The sequence below is a fragment of the Saccopteryx leptura genome, chromosome 11 (genome assembly GCF_036850995.1).
Source record: "Saccopteryx leptura isolate mSacLep1 chromosome 11, mSacLep1_pri_phased_curated, whole genome shotgun sequence".
NCBI lineage: Eukaryota > Metazoa > Chordata > Mammalia > Chiroptera > Emballonuridae > Saccopteryx > Saccopteryx leptura.
In genome coordinates this window covers 16,390,545-16,411,683 of record NC_089513.1, presented here as the reverse complement: position 1 = coordinate 16,411,683, position 21,139 = coordinate 16,390,545, and the positions used below count along the sequence as shown (strand labels likewise).

Here is a 21,139-nt window from a genome sequence, read left to right as displayed (position 1 = left end):
ATAAAACAATTACTATTTAGTAATTACTATAAAATAATTACTATCTAGTAATTACAACAAAATAATTACTATCTAATAATTAGTAGAGAATAATTACTATTTAGTAATTACTAGAAAAAGTGGAGATCATACAAATTTATGCATGAACTCGAAGCCCATGCCTCAGTGGCCTATGGAATTACAAGACCCTCAAGGATAAATGAACAGATATGAATGTGACAAACTTTCTATGTCCCAATTTCTCCATCTGTTCTAGGAAACCGCTCATAAAAATACATCTATGTTTTGTTACCCAGTATTATTGGATTCTTATAAGATTTTACATTTTTAATGAAGGAACATGCCAACATGTAGTCACTGGCAGACAGCAGCCCTGAACTGTGAGAAGGGACAAGGTTAGGAGAGCCAGAAACTCAGCAGCAAATGTAAACATCGACTAGGGAATGCACCACCAACACTCACGCTCCAACTGAAACAATATAAAACATAGGAAGTGCGGTGGTGGATAAGTGCTGGCAGGTGTTCCAAACCCTCCTGGCTCATTCTTCAGTTTTACTCTGAATGTAAGAACAGAGGTTCATACCCTCCAGGGAATACTAAACATGTGTTTAAACTTCAGTTATCACCATTGTCCTTTGCCAATTAGATTTGTTCTTCCTCACACATTCTCTGGAGGGGAAACAAAGCCTGCTACTCTCTATTAGACTTTATTTTTAAAAAATCACATCCTGCTGAGATGATGTCTGGTACCCACATACCGTTTTCACATATTCAGTTTCTTCAATAATGTGAGCTGATGTGGACTCATACGAGGCAGAACTATCTTCTATCTTACCGCTTGAGGGAACCTCTGTGGTGACGGTTACTGTTGCCATTGTGAATTCTGGCTCTAGGAAAACATCAATCAGTTAGACAAACTGACTTCTTTGATGATATGATTATATGATTTGTAAACCTTACTAATACTGTAATCAGATACTATACAGTAGAAAATATAAATTACTGATACCTGTATATATCCATAAATCCAGGAATTATTTTAATATAAAAACACCAGCAACTGAAACAATCATTGATTAAAAACTTAGAGATGGCCCTTGCCGGTTGGCTCAGCGGTAGAGCGTCGGCCTGGCGTGCGGGGGACCCGGGTTCGATTCCCGGCCAGGGCACATAGGAGAAGCGCCCATTTGCTTCTCCACCCCCCCCCCCTTTCTCTCTGTCTCTCTCTTCCCCTCCCGCAGCCAAGGCTCCATTGGAGCAAAGATGGCCCGGGCGCTGGGGATGGCTCCTTGGCCGCTGCCCCAGGCGCTAGAGTTGCTCTGGTCACGGTAGAGCGACGCCCCGGAGGGGCAGAGCATCGCCCCCTGGTGGGCAGAGCTTCACCCCTGGTGGGCGGGCCGGGTGGATCCCGGTCGGACGCATGCGGGAGTCTGTCTGACTGTCTCTCCCGGTTTCCAGCTTCGGAAAAATACAAAAAAAAAAAGAAAAAAAAAAACTTAGAGATTATCTGAGAAGGAAATATGTACAATTTTTCTTTTTATTCCACATTCTATTGGACTCTAAAACTTCGGACACAGATCATGTTCTCTTCAACTTCATATTCTAGCACATTATAAGTGTCTGTGGAAGTAAAATAATACAATTATAACAAAACAATGTGTCTATATACATATATCACTTATATATATATGTATCACTTTATACTTAACACAAACATTTAATACACTGCATTTTCTTTAACTCTCGATAGCCTATAAAGAGCATTTACCAAAAATTATTTGTATCAGTAAAAGATTGGGAAAACTCAAATGCCCACAGAAAGAGGGCTGGTTGAATAAATTACCTAGTGCTATGGACTCTTCTACAATGTGTATTATTCCATGAAAGAGTGTGGTGCAAGAAAGGGCATGTAGTATTATAAATTCTATAAGAAGGGAGGAATGATGGGAAGGGAACAACCTGTGATCTATAGTTTTGACTTTGAACAATGCAATTATTTTACCTAATTATGAAATAAAGTAATGGAAAAATGGAAAAAAAAATCCTTCAAAATAAAAAAGAAATACCTTTCTTTTGGGGCAAGTTGGTGGCTTATTCACATATATTATTTGAAGTGACTTTAAAACACACACCAGGGACTATTTACCCCAGGTATGCTATGTTCTGAGAATCAAAAAGAATAGAAAAACAATCAAACTACACTTAATAATGATATTATTAGTGGAAACATCGATATCACTATTTTGAAACTATTATCATACGTGTGTGCATGTATGCTTCTGCACTAACCCACATGAATGCAGAATCACACCAAGAAGTCATTGTTGTCATGTCATTAAAAACCAAGATTTTTAGCACAGGAGGAAAAAAAATTAGAACTAAAAATGTTACATAAAACCCTGGGAATCTGAATTGAAATTATGAGTATGACATAGTGATTTATTTTCCTTTAAGAATGTATATTCTAGATTTATCCACTGAAAAATAGCAATTAACACTCCTAGAATCCAGACTGTGGTCTCAGTATACCATTTTCTACTAAAAAGAAGCCAGGGCTTCTTGAGTGCTTCAGGTCTGAGGCAAGAAATATATAAGGTGAGCCTGAGACATCTTGTCATATAAGAGGGCAAAAATAGTAATCAAATACTGCTTGAATACAACACAAAAACCAGCCTAAAGAGGAATGACTGTGAAAATTGAAACATGGCAACATTTTTTAAATTCCTAAAATAACAATGACAGAGAAAAACCACCACCAATCCTTATCGTCCCACTCAATGGAAATAGGCCACCATCATATTTAAATATTAGCCAAAAAAAGGATGGGGGACACCAACAAATATTTACCTTGTCTTTGTAACTGTATTTCATGTTAAATAATTGATGAGGGAATTTTTTAAAAAACATTCCTGCTAAGATAGATGAGGGATTGATAGAACTAGAAAAACTCCATTCTGCAACCCCCTGTGAAATAACAGATTTAAGCAAGTTATCAACCGGTACTAAAACATCAGGTGAGAGGTTGATGAAGAACATGTTAACCTGAGGAAACCCTCTAATCAATCCCAACATAAGTGAAGAAGAGACAGCTAGGTATGTTGTTCTCCAGATGTGGTACAATCACAAGTAGAAAGCATCACCTATAATATCAGGTTTTTAAATAATGAGCCTGAATCTACTAAGCCTCTATATCTAACAGCAGTAAATATCTGAACAAGAGGAAAATGTTTAATGACTCTACGAAGGTAAAGGCTGCAACCAGTTAAATCCAGATTATGTGAAACATTACTGAACAAATAACCAGTTCCTTCCAAAAATTAATTATATGAAGAAGGATGAGGTGAAGATAAATTGCTATAAAGTAAGAGTCTTAAGAGACACATGACCAAATGTAGTAAATAAATCTTCTTTGGCTTCTGATTCGAATAAACCAGCTTTATAAAGACATTGTTGAGATGTTGGGGGGGAGTTTTAACACTGGTTGGATAATCGAGATGTTAAGGAATCACTGTAATTCTGCTAGGTGTAATAACGCATTTATGACATTCTTCAAATAAAGATTGTATCAAATAAAGAATGTTAGTCATACATTCTGAAGTATTCTCAGGTGAAATAATATTACCTTTGGAAGTACTTTAAAATACTCTAAGGCTGAGGGAAAATTGGGTGGGATACAGATGAAAGAAGTTTGGGAAAATGCAAGGAATTGTTCAAGCTGGGAAGATAGGGTTCATTATACTCCTCTGTTTATTTCATTGCTGTGGGAGATGTCCATTATAAGCAGTAAAGGACTAAAAACTAAAATGAAAAGTCCTGTGAGGCTGGATAATTAATCTCATTTTACTGATGAGGAAGCCATGACTCCCTCGGTGCTGTCCACTTACCCGAGATCCCTGTACACCTACGGAGCTGCGCCTCAGACCGTTATCTTTCAGCCAAGAAGGTCAAGGCTGTTTCCATCACATTAAGTCTGGCTTCCCTGATTAGAAAAAAAAAAAAAGACAAAAATATTTAAAATTTAGTAATGGCCCATGCTATTAAAACACACAAAGAATTTTCATATTTATTAGCATTACTTAAAAACTAGACAATTTCTGGGGATAACTCAGAGTCTTGCATTTATCCTTTAATCTTACGTGAAATTGACAGAGTATGCCAAGAATTTTTCATTTTAGTCTAAGTCTTCTTAGACAGCCATGATAGCTTCTATTTGGGCTGAAGTTGACTTGGCAGCTGCAACTCTGCTGTTACAGAAAGTGTATAGAAGTATTTTGGTTACTGGGTCCTCTTAAGTCTCCTCCAGGATTAAGTTTTTGGTCCATAACAACACTGAAATGCTCAAAGTACACAGTAAGCTAACAAAATAGAAACAGGCTCACAGATACAGAGAAGAGAGGGTGGTTAAGGGACTGGTGAAAAAAGTGAAGGGATAAAGCAAAAAAAACCAAGAAACAACTCTTAGACACAGACAACAGTGTGGTGCTCGCCAGAGAGAAAGGGAGGCGAGGGGGAGCAGAAGAGAGTCAAGGGGCGGGGAGCAGTGGAGATGGGCGGAGACTGGACTTGGGGTGGTGAACACACGACACAGTGTACAGATGATGTGTTACAGAATTGTATACCTGACACCTATATAACTTATCAACCAATGTCACCCCGATACATTCAATAAAAATTACAAAAAAAAAGAAAAAATATCCACAGAGATGATCAGCAATGGTCAGGCTAGAGTGGTGGTCAGCAAACCAGGGTCCCCGAGCCTGAGCTGGCTTCCTGTCTTTCTGGACAGCCTATGAACTAAGAATGGTTCTTAAATTTCAACCATTCAAAAAAACTTATGAAAAGAAGAATAACGTTTAATGATACATAAAATTATGTGAAGTTCCAGTCTGTGCCCATAATTAAAGTTTTACTCTAACCATGGTCATTCATTTACATAGTGTCTATGCTGCTTTAATACTAAACACAGCAGAGTTGAGGAGCTGTGACAGAGAAAGTATGTGACAAGCAATGTGTAATACATTTACTATCACCTGGTCCTTTATAGAAAAATCCTCAGTTAGAGTGTGGCAGGCGGGGGTAGGAGCAAAACCAGTGGAAAGATGGAGGCAGGCAAACCATCAACTTGGTCTGAGATGTTTTTGTTTCCTGGTTTAATCCCCCTTGATCGATAGTCCCATCTGATGGATTTACTTTCTCTTTTTCTGTTTACTATGATACACATTGGGTACATTCACAGGAGGAATTTCATCATCCAAAGTAAGCCCTCTTAAGAATGATCCTGCAGATTTCTTCCAGTCTTTCATAATTCGAAAATCACAACGGGCTTCATGTTGTATATCCAAAAATATATCGTCTTTTGTGTTATTTATTCTTTTTTCTTTCTTTCTTTTTTGTATTTTTCCAGTGAGAAGCTGGGGGAGGCAGACAGACAGACTCCCGCATGCGCCTGGCCGGGATCCACCTGGCATGCCCACCAGGGGGCGATGCTCTGCCCATCTGCTGCATTGCTCCCCCCTGCAACCGGAGCCATTCTAGCGCCTGAGGTGGAGGCCGTGGAGCCATCCTCAGTGCCCGAACCAACTTTGCTCCAATGGAGCCTTGGCTGCGGGAGAGGGAGAGAGAGATAGAGAGAAAGGAGAGAGGGGACAGTGGAGGAGCAGATGGGCACTTCTCCTGTGTGCCCTGGCCGGGAGTCGAACCCGGGACTTCCACATGCTGGGCCGACACTCTACCGCTGAGCCAACTGGGCAGGGCCTGTGTTATTTATTCTTAATATCAAGGAATGCAGCTTCTCAGCCCCTGCCGTTTCCACTCACTGTTCGGCCATCTTGAATATGTTTCATAAAATCCTAGCCTCGACTTACATATCTGCAAAAGGAAGTTGTAATAATGCAGGCTTTTTAAAATCCCTGTTTGTAGAAGCCACTCAAAAGACAGTAGCTGTGATGTTGTAGCTCCTATCATTTTATCTTGATGAGCACAGAAGATAAACAGCCCCTAACAGAGGGGGTAGTTCATGCCTCGCTGGTTGCAAAGCTTGTCTCCAGCTCTATTCACATAAACTCAAATTCCATTTCTCTCTTTGGTTCAGAAGACTTTTGCGAACACAGTCCTTGATTTGCACAAGGAAACCCAAGGGGGACTGAAGCCCGTGGAGTCCTAACTGCCACATGGCTTTACCATCCTGCCACATGGAGCATCCACCTTAGCATTTTGTTTCTGCCAGAAGTAGATTAGGCAGATAAAAATTTCAAAATAACACACAATCAGTTAATTAAAGCAAGAAACGAATTTTATTTGTTTTATGCTAGAGTGGATTGAAGACAGCTTACAAGTGGCATTGTTCCAAGAGGTGTTATTTCCTCAATTGGGGCTTTTCAATCAGGCAGGGGTGGGGGGCAAAGACAGGGCTTTGCCATCTTTGTTCAGTCACATACTGAATTCTCCATGAGACTTTCCGCGAAGAAAGAACTCTCTACAAACAAAAGCTTTAGAGCCAGACTATCTAGTTTCATGGGCTGACCCTGCTGCTCAGTGAATGTGTGACCTGAAGCAAGTTCCTTAACCTCTATGTGTTGCCTTATTAGTAAAATGCAGATCATTTCAGTAACATTATTAATCAATAATATAAATAATACACAGCATGGAATTGTTTGAGTTAACATTTGCCAAGAACTTATAATAGTGCTCAGCATATAATAAATGATTTGTGTGTGTTTGTCAAATGAGTAAATAAAATATGAAACCATTAGTGGTAGAGAAGAATCAGGTAATATTTGAAACAGTCTGCACATCGAGCTGAGCTTTAAAAGAAAATCTGTTTGGGGAACATTAAAGACTAGCAAATCCATGGTATTGTTTCCTTTCTGAGATCAATAATTCATCAACATCCCAAACTGATGATGCTACCATGAATAGTTTACAATTTACAAAGCAATTCGTACACATTACTGTGAATTGTGATAATGCAACACGTCACCAGTCACCCAGGATAATGTAACTAAACTTATTTCTCTGTTTAATGCAGAAGAATGTTTACCCAAAAACACATAGAAGGCACTGTTATGGGTTGAACTGTGTCCTTTTCCCATTCATATGTTGAAATCTTAAGCCTCAGTACCTCAGGATGTGGCCTCATTTGAAAATAGGGTCATTATAGATGTAATTAGTTAAAATGAGGTCATACTGGGGTAGAGTGGACCCTTAATCCTACATGACATGTGTCTTCATAAAGAGAGGAAGCGTGGACACAGACACGCACTTGGGGAGGTACCTTGTGTAGCGGAAGGCAACCATTAAGGTGATGCTTGTCTAAGTCAAAGAAAGCCAGAGGCTGCCGGAGAACCAGCAGAAGCTAGACCATGAGGAGCATGGAAGATTCTCCCTCAAAGCCTTGGGAAGAAACCACCCTGCCAACACTCATCCAGGACTTCCAGCCTCCGGAGCTTTGAGACAGGAAACGACTGTGTTTAAGCCACTGTTTGTGGTCTTTGTCAGAGCAGCCCTAGGACTCTAATACAGGCACTCTCTATAGCCTACGGGTTCTAGCACAGGTATTTCTGTCTGTATATAAGCCTTAATTCCCACTCATACAGTAAATGTTTATCAAATACAGCTCTGTTAAGAGTTGTGGCCACAGAGGTGTGCCAGAGACCCTGCCTTCACGGAACTTTCGGGACCGAGTGGGAGACAGACATTAAACAAAACAATAAATACATAGAAACAATAATGAGAGGTGATAGCAAGTGCCATGAGGAAAAGCAGATCGGACAGCTGAATGTGGTAAGGGAAGGCCAATCTGAAGAAGGGCATCTAAGCAACAGGCTTGAATAAAAGAGGCAAAGCTGTGTGGCCACCTGGGAGGAGAGGATTCCAGGCAGCAGGGGAGGAGCAAGAACAGAGGCTGGGACTTGCTTACAGCAGTCTTCTAAGAGCAAGGGACACAGTGTAGCCTACCATTTGTGTTTTTCTTTTAACATAGCAGGGATTAAAAAAATAATAACCTGAAACTCAAGACTTCCGATGTGCCTAAGGAGCTGTCTCCACAGCCACTTAAAACAGGGCTGGCCCTGTCTGGTTCCCGCAGAGCTGAAGGAAAGGCAGTGAGTGCATGGCGGTCAGGGCATATGGAGCTGACTGCAAGTCAGCCCAGTGAAGGGGCCAGAAAGTCCGGCTGACCGCACGGTAGTCCTCTCAACTCCTCTCCCTGGTGCTCACTGAAAAAGCACCGTGGTGGACGCCTGGCACGGTCGGGCTCTTCAGCACTTGAGTCCCCTTCCCAGATATATAAAATCACCACTGCCTGCATCTCCACAGGAAAGGTCCCTCACCAGCTCTTCCTCCCTCCCAGGGAATGGAGCACAAGCACAGCCCCTAGACTCAGCCAACGGAACGCCCTCACCTGGAAACACCTGGAAGGGATTGGCCGTCCAGCTCGTGTGAGCCAGGTGCAGTGAAACCCCCAGTATTATTCTGAGAAGGCAAGGAGGTTGGCACAGGTGATGCTTTGTGCCCAGTGGTAGGAAGGCCAGTGGAGGTTATATAGTAACCAGCAGCAATGCCCAAAGGACTTTATCTTGCCCTTGCTACAGCCTGATCTTTGCTGAGGGACCAGCACACTGGACTCATTTCCAAAGAGAGTTTTCCCTTCAATTCTGTTTGCTGCTCCATATCCTCCCAGTAACTTCCTTTTCTGCTTAAGTTAGCCAGTGTCAATTACCCAGGTTTGCAGCCAAGAGCTCGGATAGGTTCGGACACTGTTTCTGAGATTTCGGTTTCTCAGTTTTGAGCTAATAATATCAAATATTGTTTCATCATTCTTGATCACTATTTTACAAGGCTTTGTTATTGGAAACTGAAAAGGTACATTACAATAAAAGTGCTGTATCTTCAAACCCTTGAAGAAACTATCTCCTGAATATTAAAGAACACGTACCTGTTCTGCACCCACATTCCACAGCACAATGGTGACATCCAGTGTCAGCTAGCTAAATCTCAGGTGGCTGTGCAGTTTACCTAGAAAGAGACGAACAGTGTTATCAAGAGACATGAGTATTAACACTGAGCCCAAGTAGTGATCAGACTGTTTTCATGTAATAATTGAAGATTTTTAAAGTAGAATTCATGTCATTCATTTGCAAATGTTATTCATTTGTATTTACAGATGTATTTATATCAAAGCCAGTGCTAGACAGCTCTTAGATAGGAAATAAAAGCAATTTAGTTTTTGAGAAAAAAAAGGATTGAAATATTGCTACAAACATAATACACAAATATAGACAGTTGACAAAGCACTATATCATTTACCAGGAAATCATTTTCCATACACTCTCAAAATTAATTACAATACACTGTCTATAGTTATTATCTTTCTATCTCTATCTCTATCCCTATATATGTGTGAATAATGTAACCACACAGACAAGTAATATATGTTTTTCAAGGTCATGAATTGACCTTATCACCTGAACCCAGATAGATTGATCCCAAATCCAGGTATCTTTGTAATGAAATGATCTATCTTCATAGTTCATCGGTATAATTTGAAATGATGAAAAACAGCTGAAGATTTCACCCAGTGCCCATATAGTAGCTAACTGCAAAGAAGGGCAAATCGCATGGTTCCCTTCCCATTTGGGAAGGTGGGGACGAGGGCCCAGGGTCTTTCGAGTGCCCATCACGTGCAGGCTAGGGTATGCTGCCTTTATAACCTTCACAAACACCGCGAGAAGATGGCGTTATCAGTCCTGTTTTATAGATGAGAAAACGCGGCTCCGTGCAGCTAAGCAGAGCCAGCTAGTTTATCAAGGTCATGGATCCCCACCTGTGAGTCCGCTGGTTCGTGCTAGCTCACCACTTTTCCTCCCGCTGCATTCTGAACGGATTTCTAGGCCTAGTTTCTTGGGGCCACGCTAGATTAGTAATCAGAGTTTTCCAAAGTAAGTCATTAGGTCACAGTCAAGGCCCTCCTGATACGAGCTCGGATGGGAGTCCTTCAGGAACCTGAGCAGACGCTGCTGTCCCCATAGACTTTCTCCATGGACAAGCCCCGTTGTCCCCACACGATTCCTATCTTTCTGCCATCATTAACTATCCCTCCTGCTTTGACCTTCCCCTTTAACAATAAACTCAAAAGCCACTTATGACTGGTCAGTAAAAAATATAAAAAGAAAGTAGATGTCAGGGACATATATCTCGGTCATTTGTGACATTTATAAGGAAGAGGCCCCTTCTGGAAAATTTTTTTTTCCAATCCTGAGCTCCAAAGAAGCACAGTCTGCTTTGGAAAAACTGTATTATTTAACCTAGATTCTCTTGTTTTCAAATTTTAGAAGTTTAAAGATAAAATCTTTTGCATTCTAAGTTGTCAATTAAATAGACCTTCAAGTTATGTTAATGCACTACACCCCCCTCACCCCCAGAAGAAACTTGCAATTTCAGCCATAATTTACAGGCATTCAGAAACATACTGTCTTCTCTTTAGTTTCATAGAACCTGCCAACATTTTATAAAAGGGTTTCTACGCAGCTAGAGAAATCTCCTTAAGAAGATCATTAAGCATAAGCTGTCAAGCGTAACCTCCTAAAAATGAATTTGCCACTTAGTAGTTGGCAGCGAGCAGAGTGAATAGCAGTATATAAGAGAACAGCTCTGACTAAACTGCTGTTCACGGTTCCTGAATGCTAAGAGAGGCCTACTGAACGTCAAGGCTTCTGCAGTGTTAGAGAGTTTGTAATCGCTTTGTTCTGTAGACCACACACAGAAGAACAGCACCGCCTCATAGGAACCTGGATCATTGATCATTTTGGTCTAGCTCCTAGAAAGATCAGAGAAAAAGGGTGTGGCCTTTCTTCTGTTTTGGAGTTTCTCTCAATAAGAGCTCAAACCAGTGCCTGATTTCATAAGTAAATGAACAGTCATATCAGTTTTATTCTTCATGGAGTAATACAACAAAAAAGCATATAAATCCAGATATAGTCCCTCCTAATTTTTGGCAAAAGGGTACAGACAATTCATGCTTTATGTTAAACGTGCCACTAAAATATGTTACTAAAAAGCATTCATATTTTGAAGAGTATTCAGCTATTACTATTTGGACTAACAGTCATCAAAATGCCCTTACTCTGAATCGATATAGCAAAGGAGATGTATCTTCTTTACAAATATTGATATCAAGAGTTAAATATCTTCCAAGTCCAACTCTAAAAGATTAAATGACTGACACTTCTTTCTGTGAGCACAAGGTTTACTAGTCACAATTTTCATGGGAATATTAGAGAAAGATCAATTATGTCATATTCAGGAAAGATTGGTCATCTCTACCATTAGTATATTTTTCATAAACATAAGTAAGAGGTTGGATCCCATCATTTATTTTCAAATTATGCTACGGTGGAAGCTAGATCGATGTATCTGTCTTACCACCTAAATGTAAGAGTACAAATGCCCACCAACCGGTGAACAAAATGTGTATAGTCACAGGGTGAAATGAATGTTGTTAGTAATAAAAAGAAACCAATCACTGAAAGATACTACAATCTGAATGAACCTCAAAAAACATTATTTTAGGTGAAAGAAGCCAGATGCTGACAACCATATACAGTGTGTCCGTAAAGTCATGGTGCACTTTGACCGGTCACAGGAAAGCAACAAGAGATGATAGAAATGTGAAATCTGCACCAAATAAAAGGAAAACCCTCCCAGTTTCTGTAGGATGATGTGGCAGCACGTGCGCATGCGCAGATGATAACGTAACACCGTGTATACAGTGGAGCAGCCCATGGCCATGCCATTCAAGATGTGGACAGTACAGAGGAAAGTTCAGTGTGTTCTGTGGCTTGCTAAATTCGAATTCATGACTAAAGTGCAACGTGAATATCGGCATGTTTATAACGAAGTGCTACCACATAGGAATAACATTACTTGGTGGGATAAGCAGTTGAAGGAAACCGGCAGTTTGGTGGAGAAACCCCGTTCTGGTAGGCCATCAGTCAGTGACGAGTCTGTAAAGGCTATATGGGATAGCTACCTAAGGAGCCCTAAAAAATCTGTGCGTGAGCCCACATCGAACTGCACTGAATAGCTATGTAACTGGGAGTTTTCCTTTTATTTGGTGCAGATTTTACATTTCTATCGTCTTTTGTTGCTATCCTGTGACCGGTCAAAAGTGCGCCATGACTTTACAGACACACTGTATATTATCTAATTCCATTTGTATAAAAGGTCTAGAAATGTCAAATCTAAAGAGACAGAAAGTAATTGGTGGCTGCCTGGGGCTGAGGGTGAGTGACCGCAAACAGCACGTGGGATCTTTTTATAATAAAATGTTCTGAAATTAGATTGTGGTAATGGTTGTCCAATTCTGTACATTTACTAAAAATCATTGAATTATACACTTGAATATATGTTGCAGTATGCAAATTATACCTCTAATAAAGTTGTTTTTGAAAAAAAACAGCAAAAAAAAAAAAAAAAAGAGGCAAGAATGACTTGAACAAAGCCACTCTTTTCCTCTGGGGTATAATATAATTGCAGTATTATTTTTCTAATGTACAGAAAATATAATTTGATGAACAGAATTTTCTCAATTCTCAATTTTCATTCATTTCTTTTCCCCCTAAATTATTGGCATCCACTATTAAAAATTTAGATTTTTATTTAATTTGCATGAAGTTGATATTTAACTATTTTAGGTTTAATATCTCAATAGTGCATTATATTAAATCCAGAACAGATGATTCCTAAGTTCTTCCCCAACCTGAGCAAAAGAGAAAACCCCTGGCCCAAATAACGTATAAGTGAGGCCTTTTACAAATGTTAGGTTTGACTATTTAAATCAGTGTAAGACAATATGTGGCTTTGAAACTCATCTAGTTTAAGTCACTGTCAAAACTAATGATCATTGATGTGGTTCCTAATCTATGGTCTCCAGTGCCCTGGAGGATTCCAAAGTCGTGTAAATGCCACAAGGACAGGAATGTGCACAATGTACACAGGGCTGGATCCTCCTGTGTCTCCAACACAGAACACAGTGCCCTGTGCAAGGAGCACTAAGAAAATACTGGTTCAAAAAATGCATCAATAGACCGAAAACCCAGATGCACCAAATATTTTCTAAAGCTGAATGGAAACACACACAGGCTCTTGTTTCCCAGAGGCAGGTAGACTTTCATGCTTAGCAAAATGTAAACTCACTTAAACGTGTTACTAAATTGATAATAACATTTTGCCATCATGAACTTTTTTCAATCAATACGTGGCCATATAATTTTGACATAAATATTTCAGTTCAAAAGATTTGAAACAACTACTTTCAAAGACTTTTAAATTCCCTCCGAAATCTCCATATTTTTTCCCTTTTCAGTTCTTATCCCAGAAAAATAAACATACACCTATTTTTCAGTTTTGGCCAAACCTACCTTACATTTTCCAGAATTTGGATTAGGACTTGGGCCCACTCCCTGTCCAGACATTGTAAATCACTGAGCTAACCAATTCTGTGCTTGTATTAATTCATGAAATTATCAAGGATAATAATGCCATTGAAATAGCATCTGGTAGTTAGAGCAGGTGTAAGTTATTTAGCAATTCACAAAGACAGGATCTTCTTATGAAGTTGGCCTCGGTAACAGGAAGTGTAAACTGTTTTCATTCTTTCTGTTAACTGAGCAGCCAGGGAGGGCATTCCCTGCTTAGGCACAAATTCCTCTGGGTCAACAACTTTTCTCTCTAACAGTGCGTGGGAGGGAGGGAGAGGGTGGGACAGCCCAGCAACAGGAAACAACAGCGCCAATTGTGTCTGTCGGGGCACCTGAGACTCCAGCTCAGATCAGATTTCTGGAAAACCAGACTTCTGCAGAACTGAATATTTAATAGCATTAGGTAAAATCAAAAGGCTAGATGATCTAGTCCCTATTGCAAATGCAGACTACAGTAATTCCCCTCTGCATTTTGATGCTTCATCTAGTCTATATACACCAAGAGAGTATAGGAGGTTTGGATGTCTAAAATAAAACAACTATAGTGTGATGGTGAACAGACCATTTCTGTTAGGGGCTAGTTGCTTCTTCCAATCTATTACTATACATACGTCCAGTTTATATAATTTTTTTTTCTTTTTGAAGAAGGTTGAAAACCACAGGCATATAACCATCTCACCTAAAAACTACCCTTGCACGGTCCAGCACGACCCTTTTAGTAAGCTAACACTGCACCTTTGCACAGCCTTGGGCGCTGCAACTTCCAGCTAACATCCTAGACGGCAGAAAACTGACAGGCGGTTCTTTCGCTCCATCTGCAGCTACAGAAACCAGCGCGAACGAATGAAGGGTAAGACAATCACCTTCATTCGCTGGTCTGTGCTCCTGAAAACTGCATGCGCAGCGACCTGTCAGAGCCTCGAGGAGGGTATCCACAGGTGACAGCAAGTTTTCCAGAGAACGTTCTCCCTGGCCCTGAGCTTAGCAAGCAGAAATCGCAGGGTGCTCTGGCAAGGGGACCGCATGACAGCAACCTAAATTATCAGGTGTGTATCGGGCTAAGGAGTTATACCTTCTCGCGGGGTTGTGGGGAGAGAAGCAGAAACTTCTCGCCCAGGAATCCGAGCACAGAAGAGAGATTTACAGGGAGGGATGCTCTCTTCACTAGGGACCTGTTTACAGGGAAGTGACCTCGGTGAACTGAGCTGCGCCAGAAGAATTGCTCCAAGCACACCTGGACGACCACTCACCTGGCGGGGAGGGTGACCTGGTGCGCGCCGCGGGGTCACAGATTGCTTACCTCGGAGGGCGCTCAGTGCGCGCGGGTCCCGGTGCTGCTCCTCCCCTGGGCTCTCCGCTGGGTAGGCCGCTGGACGCCGGGGGCTCGGGTGGGGACGGATTTGGCTCCGCCCCGCAGGGCGCGCCCGGGGCAGAGTCCAGCGTCCGGGTGGCTCCGGGGAGGAGCTTGGACTCCCGCCGCGCCCAGACGCACGCTCCCTGCTCCACGCACCCGGGGCACTGGCTGCGCCGCAGCGCTCAAGTCCAGAACACCGCACATTTCTCAGTAGAGACAAGGGGCATACTTGCTGCTACTTTTGAAGTCTGTTTGTACTCTAAGTTCATAAACTTTTGTTTTTGTTGTTTATAAACTTTTTGATTTGGAGTAGTTTTAGATTCACGGAAAAGTTGCAGAGTTAAGAGTTCCCTAAACGCTTCAGCCTGTATCCCCTAGGATTCATGTCTTTGATTACTGTAGTATATTTGTCAAAACTAAGAAATTAACATTGTCCATAACTATTATCTAAACTAAACTTTATACATATTTCACTAGTTTTTCTCCAATATCTTTCTGTTGATACCATCCAGAATTCCACACTGCGTTTAGCAGTATGTCTCACAATCTCCTCTGGTCTGTGACAGTTTCTTAGTCCTCTCTTTGTTATTGTTGTTGCTGGTTGATTGTTTGACTTTGACAGTTCTGAAGATCTACTAAGCTGTTTTGTGGATTTCTCTGTTTGGTTTTGTCTGATGTTTTCCCCATGACTGGACAGTGGTTATGGGTTTGGTGAAGGAAGACCACAGAGGGAGATTGTCATTCCCATCATAGCGTCTATCAGGGGCATGTGATAATATGACCTCCTACTGGTGATGTTAAACTTAATCATTTGGATTAACTATTGCCTGCCAGTTTTCTCCAAGGCTGAGTTACTGTTTTTCTCTTTCCATACTCTCTTTGTTGGGTGAAAGTCACTAAGTTCAGCCTATACCCAACAGAGGAGGGTGGGAGAAATATAACTCCCCCTCCTGGAGGGGTGTGTGTGTGTGTGTGTGTGGGGGGGGGGGGTAATCTACATATATTACTGGCAATTATCCAACAAAGAAGATTTGTTCTTTCTCTCCCACTTATTTATCTATTCTCTCATTTATTTATATCAGTATGAACTCATGTATATTTATTTTATACTTTGAGCTATAATTCAATACCACATTATTTAGCTTGCTGCTCATGTTGTTCTAGCTTTGCTCATTGGGAACACTTTTGGTCTGGCTCCTGTGTCACTTTGAAAGTTCAGTAATGGCCCTGGACAGTTGCATCAGTGGTAGAGCATCTCTGGGTTTGATTCTAGGTCAGGGCACACAGAAGTGACCATCTGCTTCTTTCCCTCCCCTCTATTTCTGTTCTCCTCCCACAGCCATGGCTCTATGGGTTACAGCACATCACCCAGGTGCTGAAGATGGCTTCATGGAGCCTCCACCTCAGGTACTAAAAATCGGGTGCAAGTATGGCCCCAGATGGGCATGCTGTGGCCCCAGACAGGGTCACCCGGGTAGATCCCAGTTGGAGCACATGTGGGAGTCTGTGTCTCCATCTCCCCTCCTCTCACTTAAAAGAAAAAAAAGTTCATAAACGTTTAGGGCTGGGGAAAAATACTTTACTAATTATTTGATTCACCCCTCTCCCATTGAATAGAGTTGGAAAACCAAAGCCAAATCCCTCAACATCCGCGGGCTTTTCAGAATCTTCCTGGGAATCCTATGATGACTGAGTTCTCCTCAGTAAGAGGAAAAGAAATATGAGTGTGTGTGTTTGTGTGTGTGTGATGAATTTGAGGATTGGGACCCAATTAGAGAAGTGAAAGTTGATGTTTCTAAGGTAAGTTTTGGTTAACTTTCCTTGTCATACTATTAAATAGACAAATCATGTTCCAAAGTTAGCCATGCATGTTTATAATGGCTTTAAACATTGAAGAGATCCAGCTGTGGAGACTCCTTTGTTACATTGCTTTGGCTCGCTCATGTTTGCATTTGCAAGTTGGTTCCATAAACACCACATTTCCTCCTTCTGCGCTGGGATCTGGTTCAGCCCTGCTTTCTGAGACCCTGTCGCCTCTCTTCCTGGCCTTGACTCTTCTTGGAGAAGGATATGTCCCCCATTAGTTCAAGTAAACACAGGATAGATGGCATAGTGAGTGATCCAGCACCACAAAGCTAAGTGATTTTGTCATTCAACTATTTTTTTACAAAGTTACTAAAAGTAATACTACTTAAGAGAACATTTTTGTCTTTAAGCCCCACCATATTCCAGAAGAAATTGACAAGATCAGAGGTGAGGGTGAGATTTCTTTAGTTGGGCAGTCCTAAGGAGGCCTCGAGAGGAGGTAGGAGGGGAGCTGGGTTTGGAGGATAAGCATCCTATTATAGCGGAAGAAGAAGGGAACCTTTAGAGCTGAGACACAGGCAAAGGCACAAAGCAAGTAGATGATCAGGCAGATCGGGGAGCTACCAAGCAGGCCAGCTGCAGCATAGGCAACTAATGGGAGATAAACAGACAGGTGGGGAGCAAATCATGTGCAACAGACAAAGGTTCGGGTAATTTCTTTTTCTTGTCCATTTTTGTTAAGGGAGAAAGGAGAAACCATCGTAGGAAATAAAACTCTGCTTGTTATTATGAGTTCATTACTAAAACACTTAGCAAATACTTAGGGACAATATATGAGCATCTAATTTGTATATACAACAATGTCTAAGCAGGTGAATCTTTTCTAAGACTCTTTTCACATAATAGATACAGAAACCATGACATAACCGAGGGTGATACTTAAAATATGTCCCTACAGATGTGAGCAGTGACAGCAACCTATCAGAAAAGCTGCCCGCTGTGCCAGCTGGTGTAGAAGAACCAAGGTAACCGCTGAAGGTCAGCTCTGGACATCACGCTTTGAAACTATTGCTGCTCTCTGGGCAAACCTAGATGTTCTTGCATGCCCCCCACCCCCCTCAAAAAATACCCTTTGAAAGTACACAGCTTGGTATATTCCTTTGGATTTACTATGTTCTGGTTTTCATAACCTTTCTTTTGGCCATAAGCCTGGTCCACTCTGACTTAGCAGTAGTTTGAATAACGAACGCTACTTGGCTCTGTGTTGTGATCCCTTCCCCCACATGAAGGAAGCATGGGCGAAGGCGGAAGAAGGTGTGAGAGTTGAGATGTCTGTTCTAAATACTTCAGGCAGGTATTTCTAAGCTTGGAGGAGGGATGTGAAGCTAGAGCAAGGCCGTGGAAGGCTGTGTTAGACAGTGTTCTGGTTATAGATAGAGCCTGAATTTGGAGACCGTGTGTCTTAGCCGCCCTTTGCTCTGCTGCTCTCCTTTATTCTTGTTTTACCTGCAGCTGAAAAGGACAATGTCAATATTACTCCAGCGGCTCAAAAGTTTTGTTTTGCATTTTTTGTTTTGTTTTGTTTTCTTTTGTTTTTCTTTCCTGGACTAGGAGAAAAGCAATGTATTTCCAAGTCAAACAAGCTGAACTTCCTTTATTTATCTGCTTCTTGAACCTGTTCATACTACTACAGTTTTGGCCCAAATGTAAAGGAGAATAAAAGAAAGAGCAAGTTTTAGAGGAAAAGGCAGCATTTCTGTCTCACACTTTATGACTAAAGTGCCTATTAGCTCTCCAATAAAGAGATTTAACATTGAGGTAGGTTCAAAATTGGATATAAATGTATATAAATATGTGAATTATTAAAGACATAGGAACATTTTAGAACTGGATGAAATAATCAAGGGAATGAATATAAAGATGATATACTGAGATGATAGTAGGAAAAAAAGGATGTAACAAAGATTAAGAAAAAACAACCAGCCCTGGCCGGTTGGCTCAGCGGTAGAGCGTCGGCCTAGCGTGCGGAGGACCCGGGTTCGATTCCCGGCCAGGGCACACAGGAGAAGCGCCCATTTGCTTCTCCACCCCTCCGCCGCGCTTTCCTCTCTGTCTCTCTCTTCCCCTCCCGCAGCCGAGGCTCCATTGGAGCAAAGATGGCCCGGGCGCTGGGGATGGCTCTGTGGCCTCTGCCCCAGGCGCTAGAGTGGCTCTGGTCGCAATATGGCGACGCCCAGGATGGGCAGAGCATCGCCCCCTGGTGGGCAGAGCGTCGCCCCTGGTGGGCGTGCCGGGTGGATCCCGGTCGGGCGCATGCGGGAGTCTGTCTGACTGTCTCTCCCTGTTTCCAGCTTCAGAAAAATGAAAAAAAAAAAAAGAAAAAACAACCAGTGAGTTGAGAGAAAAACTAGATTCACATAGCTTTGAAGTCTTAGATGTCTTTGTAAATTTTATAACGGCATGGAAATAGGAATCAATCAGAAGTCAAACAATCCAACTAAATAATATGGCTCATATGGAACCATTTAAAACGTATATATCTGTGTTTCACAGTGATAAATGATGAAATAATAATTTATTGGAAACTAAAAATGGAAGATATGTAGAACAGTTTGAACAGGTGAATCTGTTCAAAATCTGTAAAGAAATCTATTTGCATCTTGTTCCCGAAGACAGAGAGTAACCAAAGGTCACCGCTTATCATTACTGGCAAAGAAATGTCCCCGTTGTGTGCACATGACTTGTGTGTCACAGACACCTGGGAGTAGCATTTCAGCTGGCTTCAGTAACAGAAGCAGGCGCGGGGCCTCGTGTGTCCACAGCTGACCCTGAAATTCTCCCTCCAGGACCTCACCACCTCCTGTCCCACTTTACTGATTCTCCCTGACTTTGGGGCTCACTGACACCCTCACATTTGAGCCCTGAGGAAATCCTGCTACCCTCTCTATGGCCCTAAAGAGACTCTTCTTAAAGGAGTTATAGTTACTTAAAAACTTGCTGTCACCAAATAACTAAATTACCTTTGAGAAAATCGTTTCGGAAGTGCCGCTCTCGCAATGTCAAGTCCGATGTCATGGCTACAGGAGTAGCAGGGCGCTCGGTCAGTCAGCCCTGGACCTGTTTCCTAACACTGCTTCCCACAGTCTTCCCTGACCCTGGCAAGGGGAGTCATTTCCTTTCTTCTCCTTCACCTTGCTTTCTGAGAGCTATGTTCTAGCTCCTGGTGTAGCAGAAGTAAAAAGAAGATGCTTCCGAGTCCTCCCCAGACTTCTGGTCTTACAGAGCCTTTCTCATGAGGCCACCTCCCACTTCGTCCCATCTCTGCCTGTGTCTGTGCTGCCCAGCTGGTCAAAGCCATAGTCATCACTGTCTTCCTCAGGGAAGCGGGCATTGGCATTTGTTGTCCTGGCCCAGACTTCAGATGGTCCACGTGACCGCCATGTAGCATGTAGCACAGTCTTCATCCTGAGCCCTTGGCCAGCATCCCGTCTCTGTCCCGGGCAGAGGGAGAATCCCAGCCCTTCCGGTCTTCACCCGCTGAGCTTTCTTCAGATCCTCCCAACTAACTCCTTTTCGCAGACTGCAGAAAACCCGCCATTCTTGGTTTATTTACAGAATAAAGATTACTGCTGAGTCATATGCCAAAGAAGGGACTGCTTTCTGAGGGGCCCCTAAGACTCACTCCAACACAGTAGCGTAGCGATGGGGGGGCAAGGGGGTCTATCATGCCCCTGGTGCCACTTGCAGAGGGGCGCCAAGTGGTCTCCAAGACAAACGAAAAGCGTAGTACAGGGGAGGGGGCGCCAATAAGCGTCGTGCCCCGGGCGCCAGTGACGTTTCCTACGCCACTGCTCCCACATGTAAGGAAATAGTTGTTTAGGCTTTGATAGTGGAAAATAATTTAAATGTTCATTGAGCACAACATAGAGATAATTTCTATCAAAAGTGTGTGTGCAGTTGTGTGTGTAGGGGGGCTCCATAGTTTCTATATACATCTTTGCCTTTAACAGCATAATTTAACCTCCTGACAAGTACAGTAACAGAAATGTGCTTTTGAAATCAAAGCAAGAATAAAAGAATATATTTATTTACACTTCACCATCTTCCGAAAATAACTTCAGGTAGACTATCATAAATATTCCTAATTACCTTAATAGGTGGAAGAAGATAACATTTACTAAGAACTGTGATTTAAAGTGAGCTAAATACCGGAGTGAAATTACCTCCAAGAATGGGATCTAAGTATTCCAATACTGATTTTCTCTGCGGAGAAATACTGTTCTTTGCCTTACAAAATTAATTAAGCTCCGTGTTAATTAATCAGTACGTCTCTATAATAAGAGGCTGCCAATCACCCTGTCAGATTGTTTATAGTTGAAATCTTAGCTGAAAATTCATCTAGTTAATGATCTAAGTTAAATTTAACCCAAGTCTTAGGCCCTCGAACCTAATTCTGGAGCACAGCAGTGACCACAGGTTTAAACGCCCGCGTACCGTTAGA

General features: G+C 41.9%; 1 protein-coding gene across 6 annotated transcripts in view; it reads right to left on the bottom strand.

The window, feature by feature from the left end:
- The window catches only part of CCDC68 (coiled-coil domain containing 68), a 42,157-nt gene extending 27,278 nt beyond the window's left edge, over positions 1 to 14,879 (bottom strand). For 5 of the 6 annotated variants that reach the window (XR_010747394.1, XM_066353105.1, XM_066353108.1 and 2 more), the window contains exons 1-4: positions 14,779 to 14,879; positions 8,932 to 9,015; positions 3,885 to 3,979; positions 759 to 889 (exon numbers count right to left, since the gene is read on the bottom strand). Coding sequence is in view for 5 of the 6 variants with exons in the window: in XM_066353105.1 (XP_066209202.1) it covers positions 759 to 875 (117 nt within the window). In the remaining variant the exon portion in view is untranslated. The remainder of the gene's footprint in view (positions 1 to 758; positions 890 to 3,884; positions 3,980 to 8,931; positions 9,016 to 14,778) is intronic. The other variant, XM_066353106.1, reaches the window with a different exon arrangement.
- Positions 14,880 to 21,139: the final 6,260 nt, after the last annotated feature.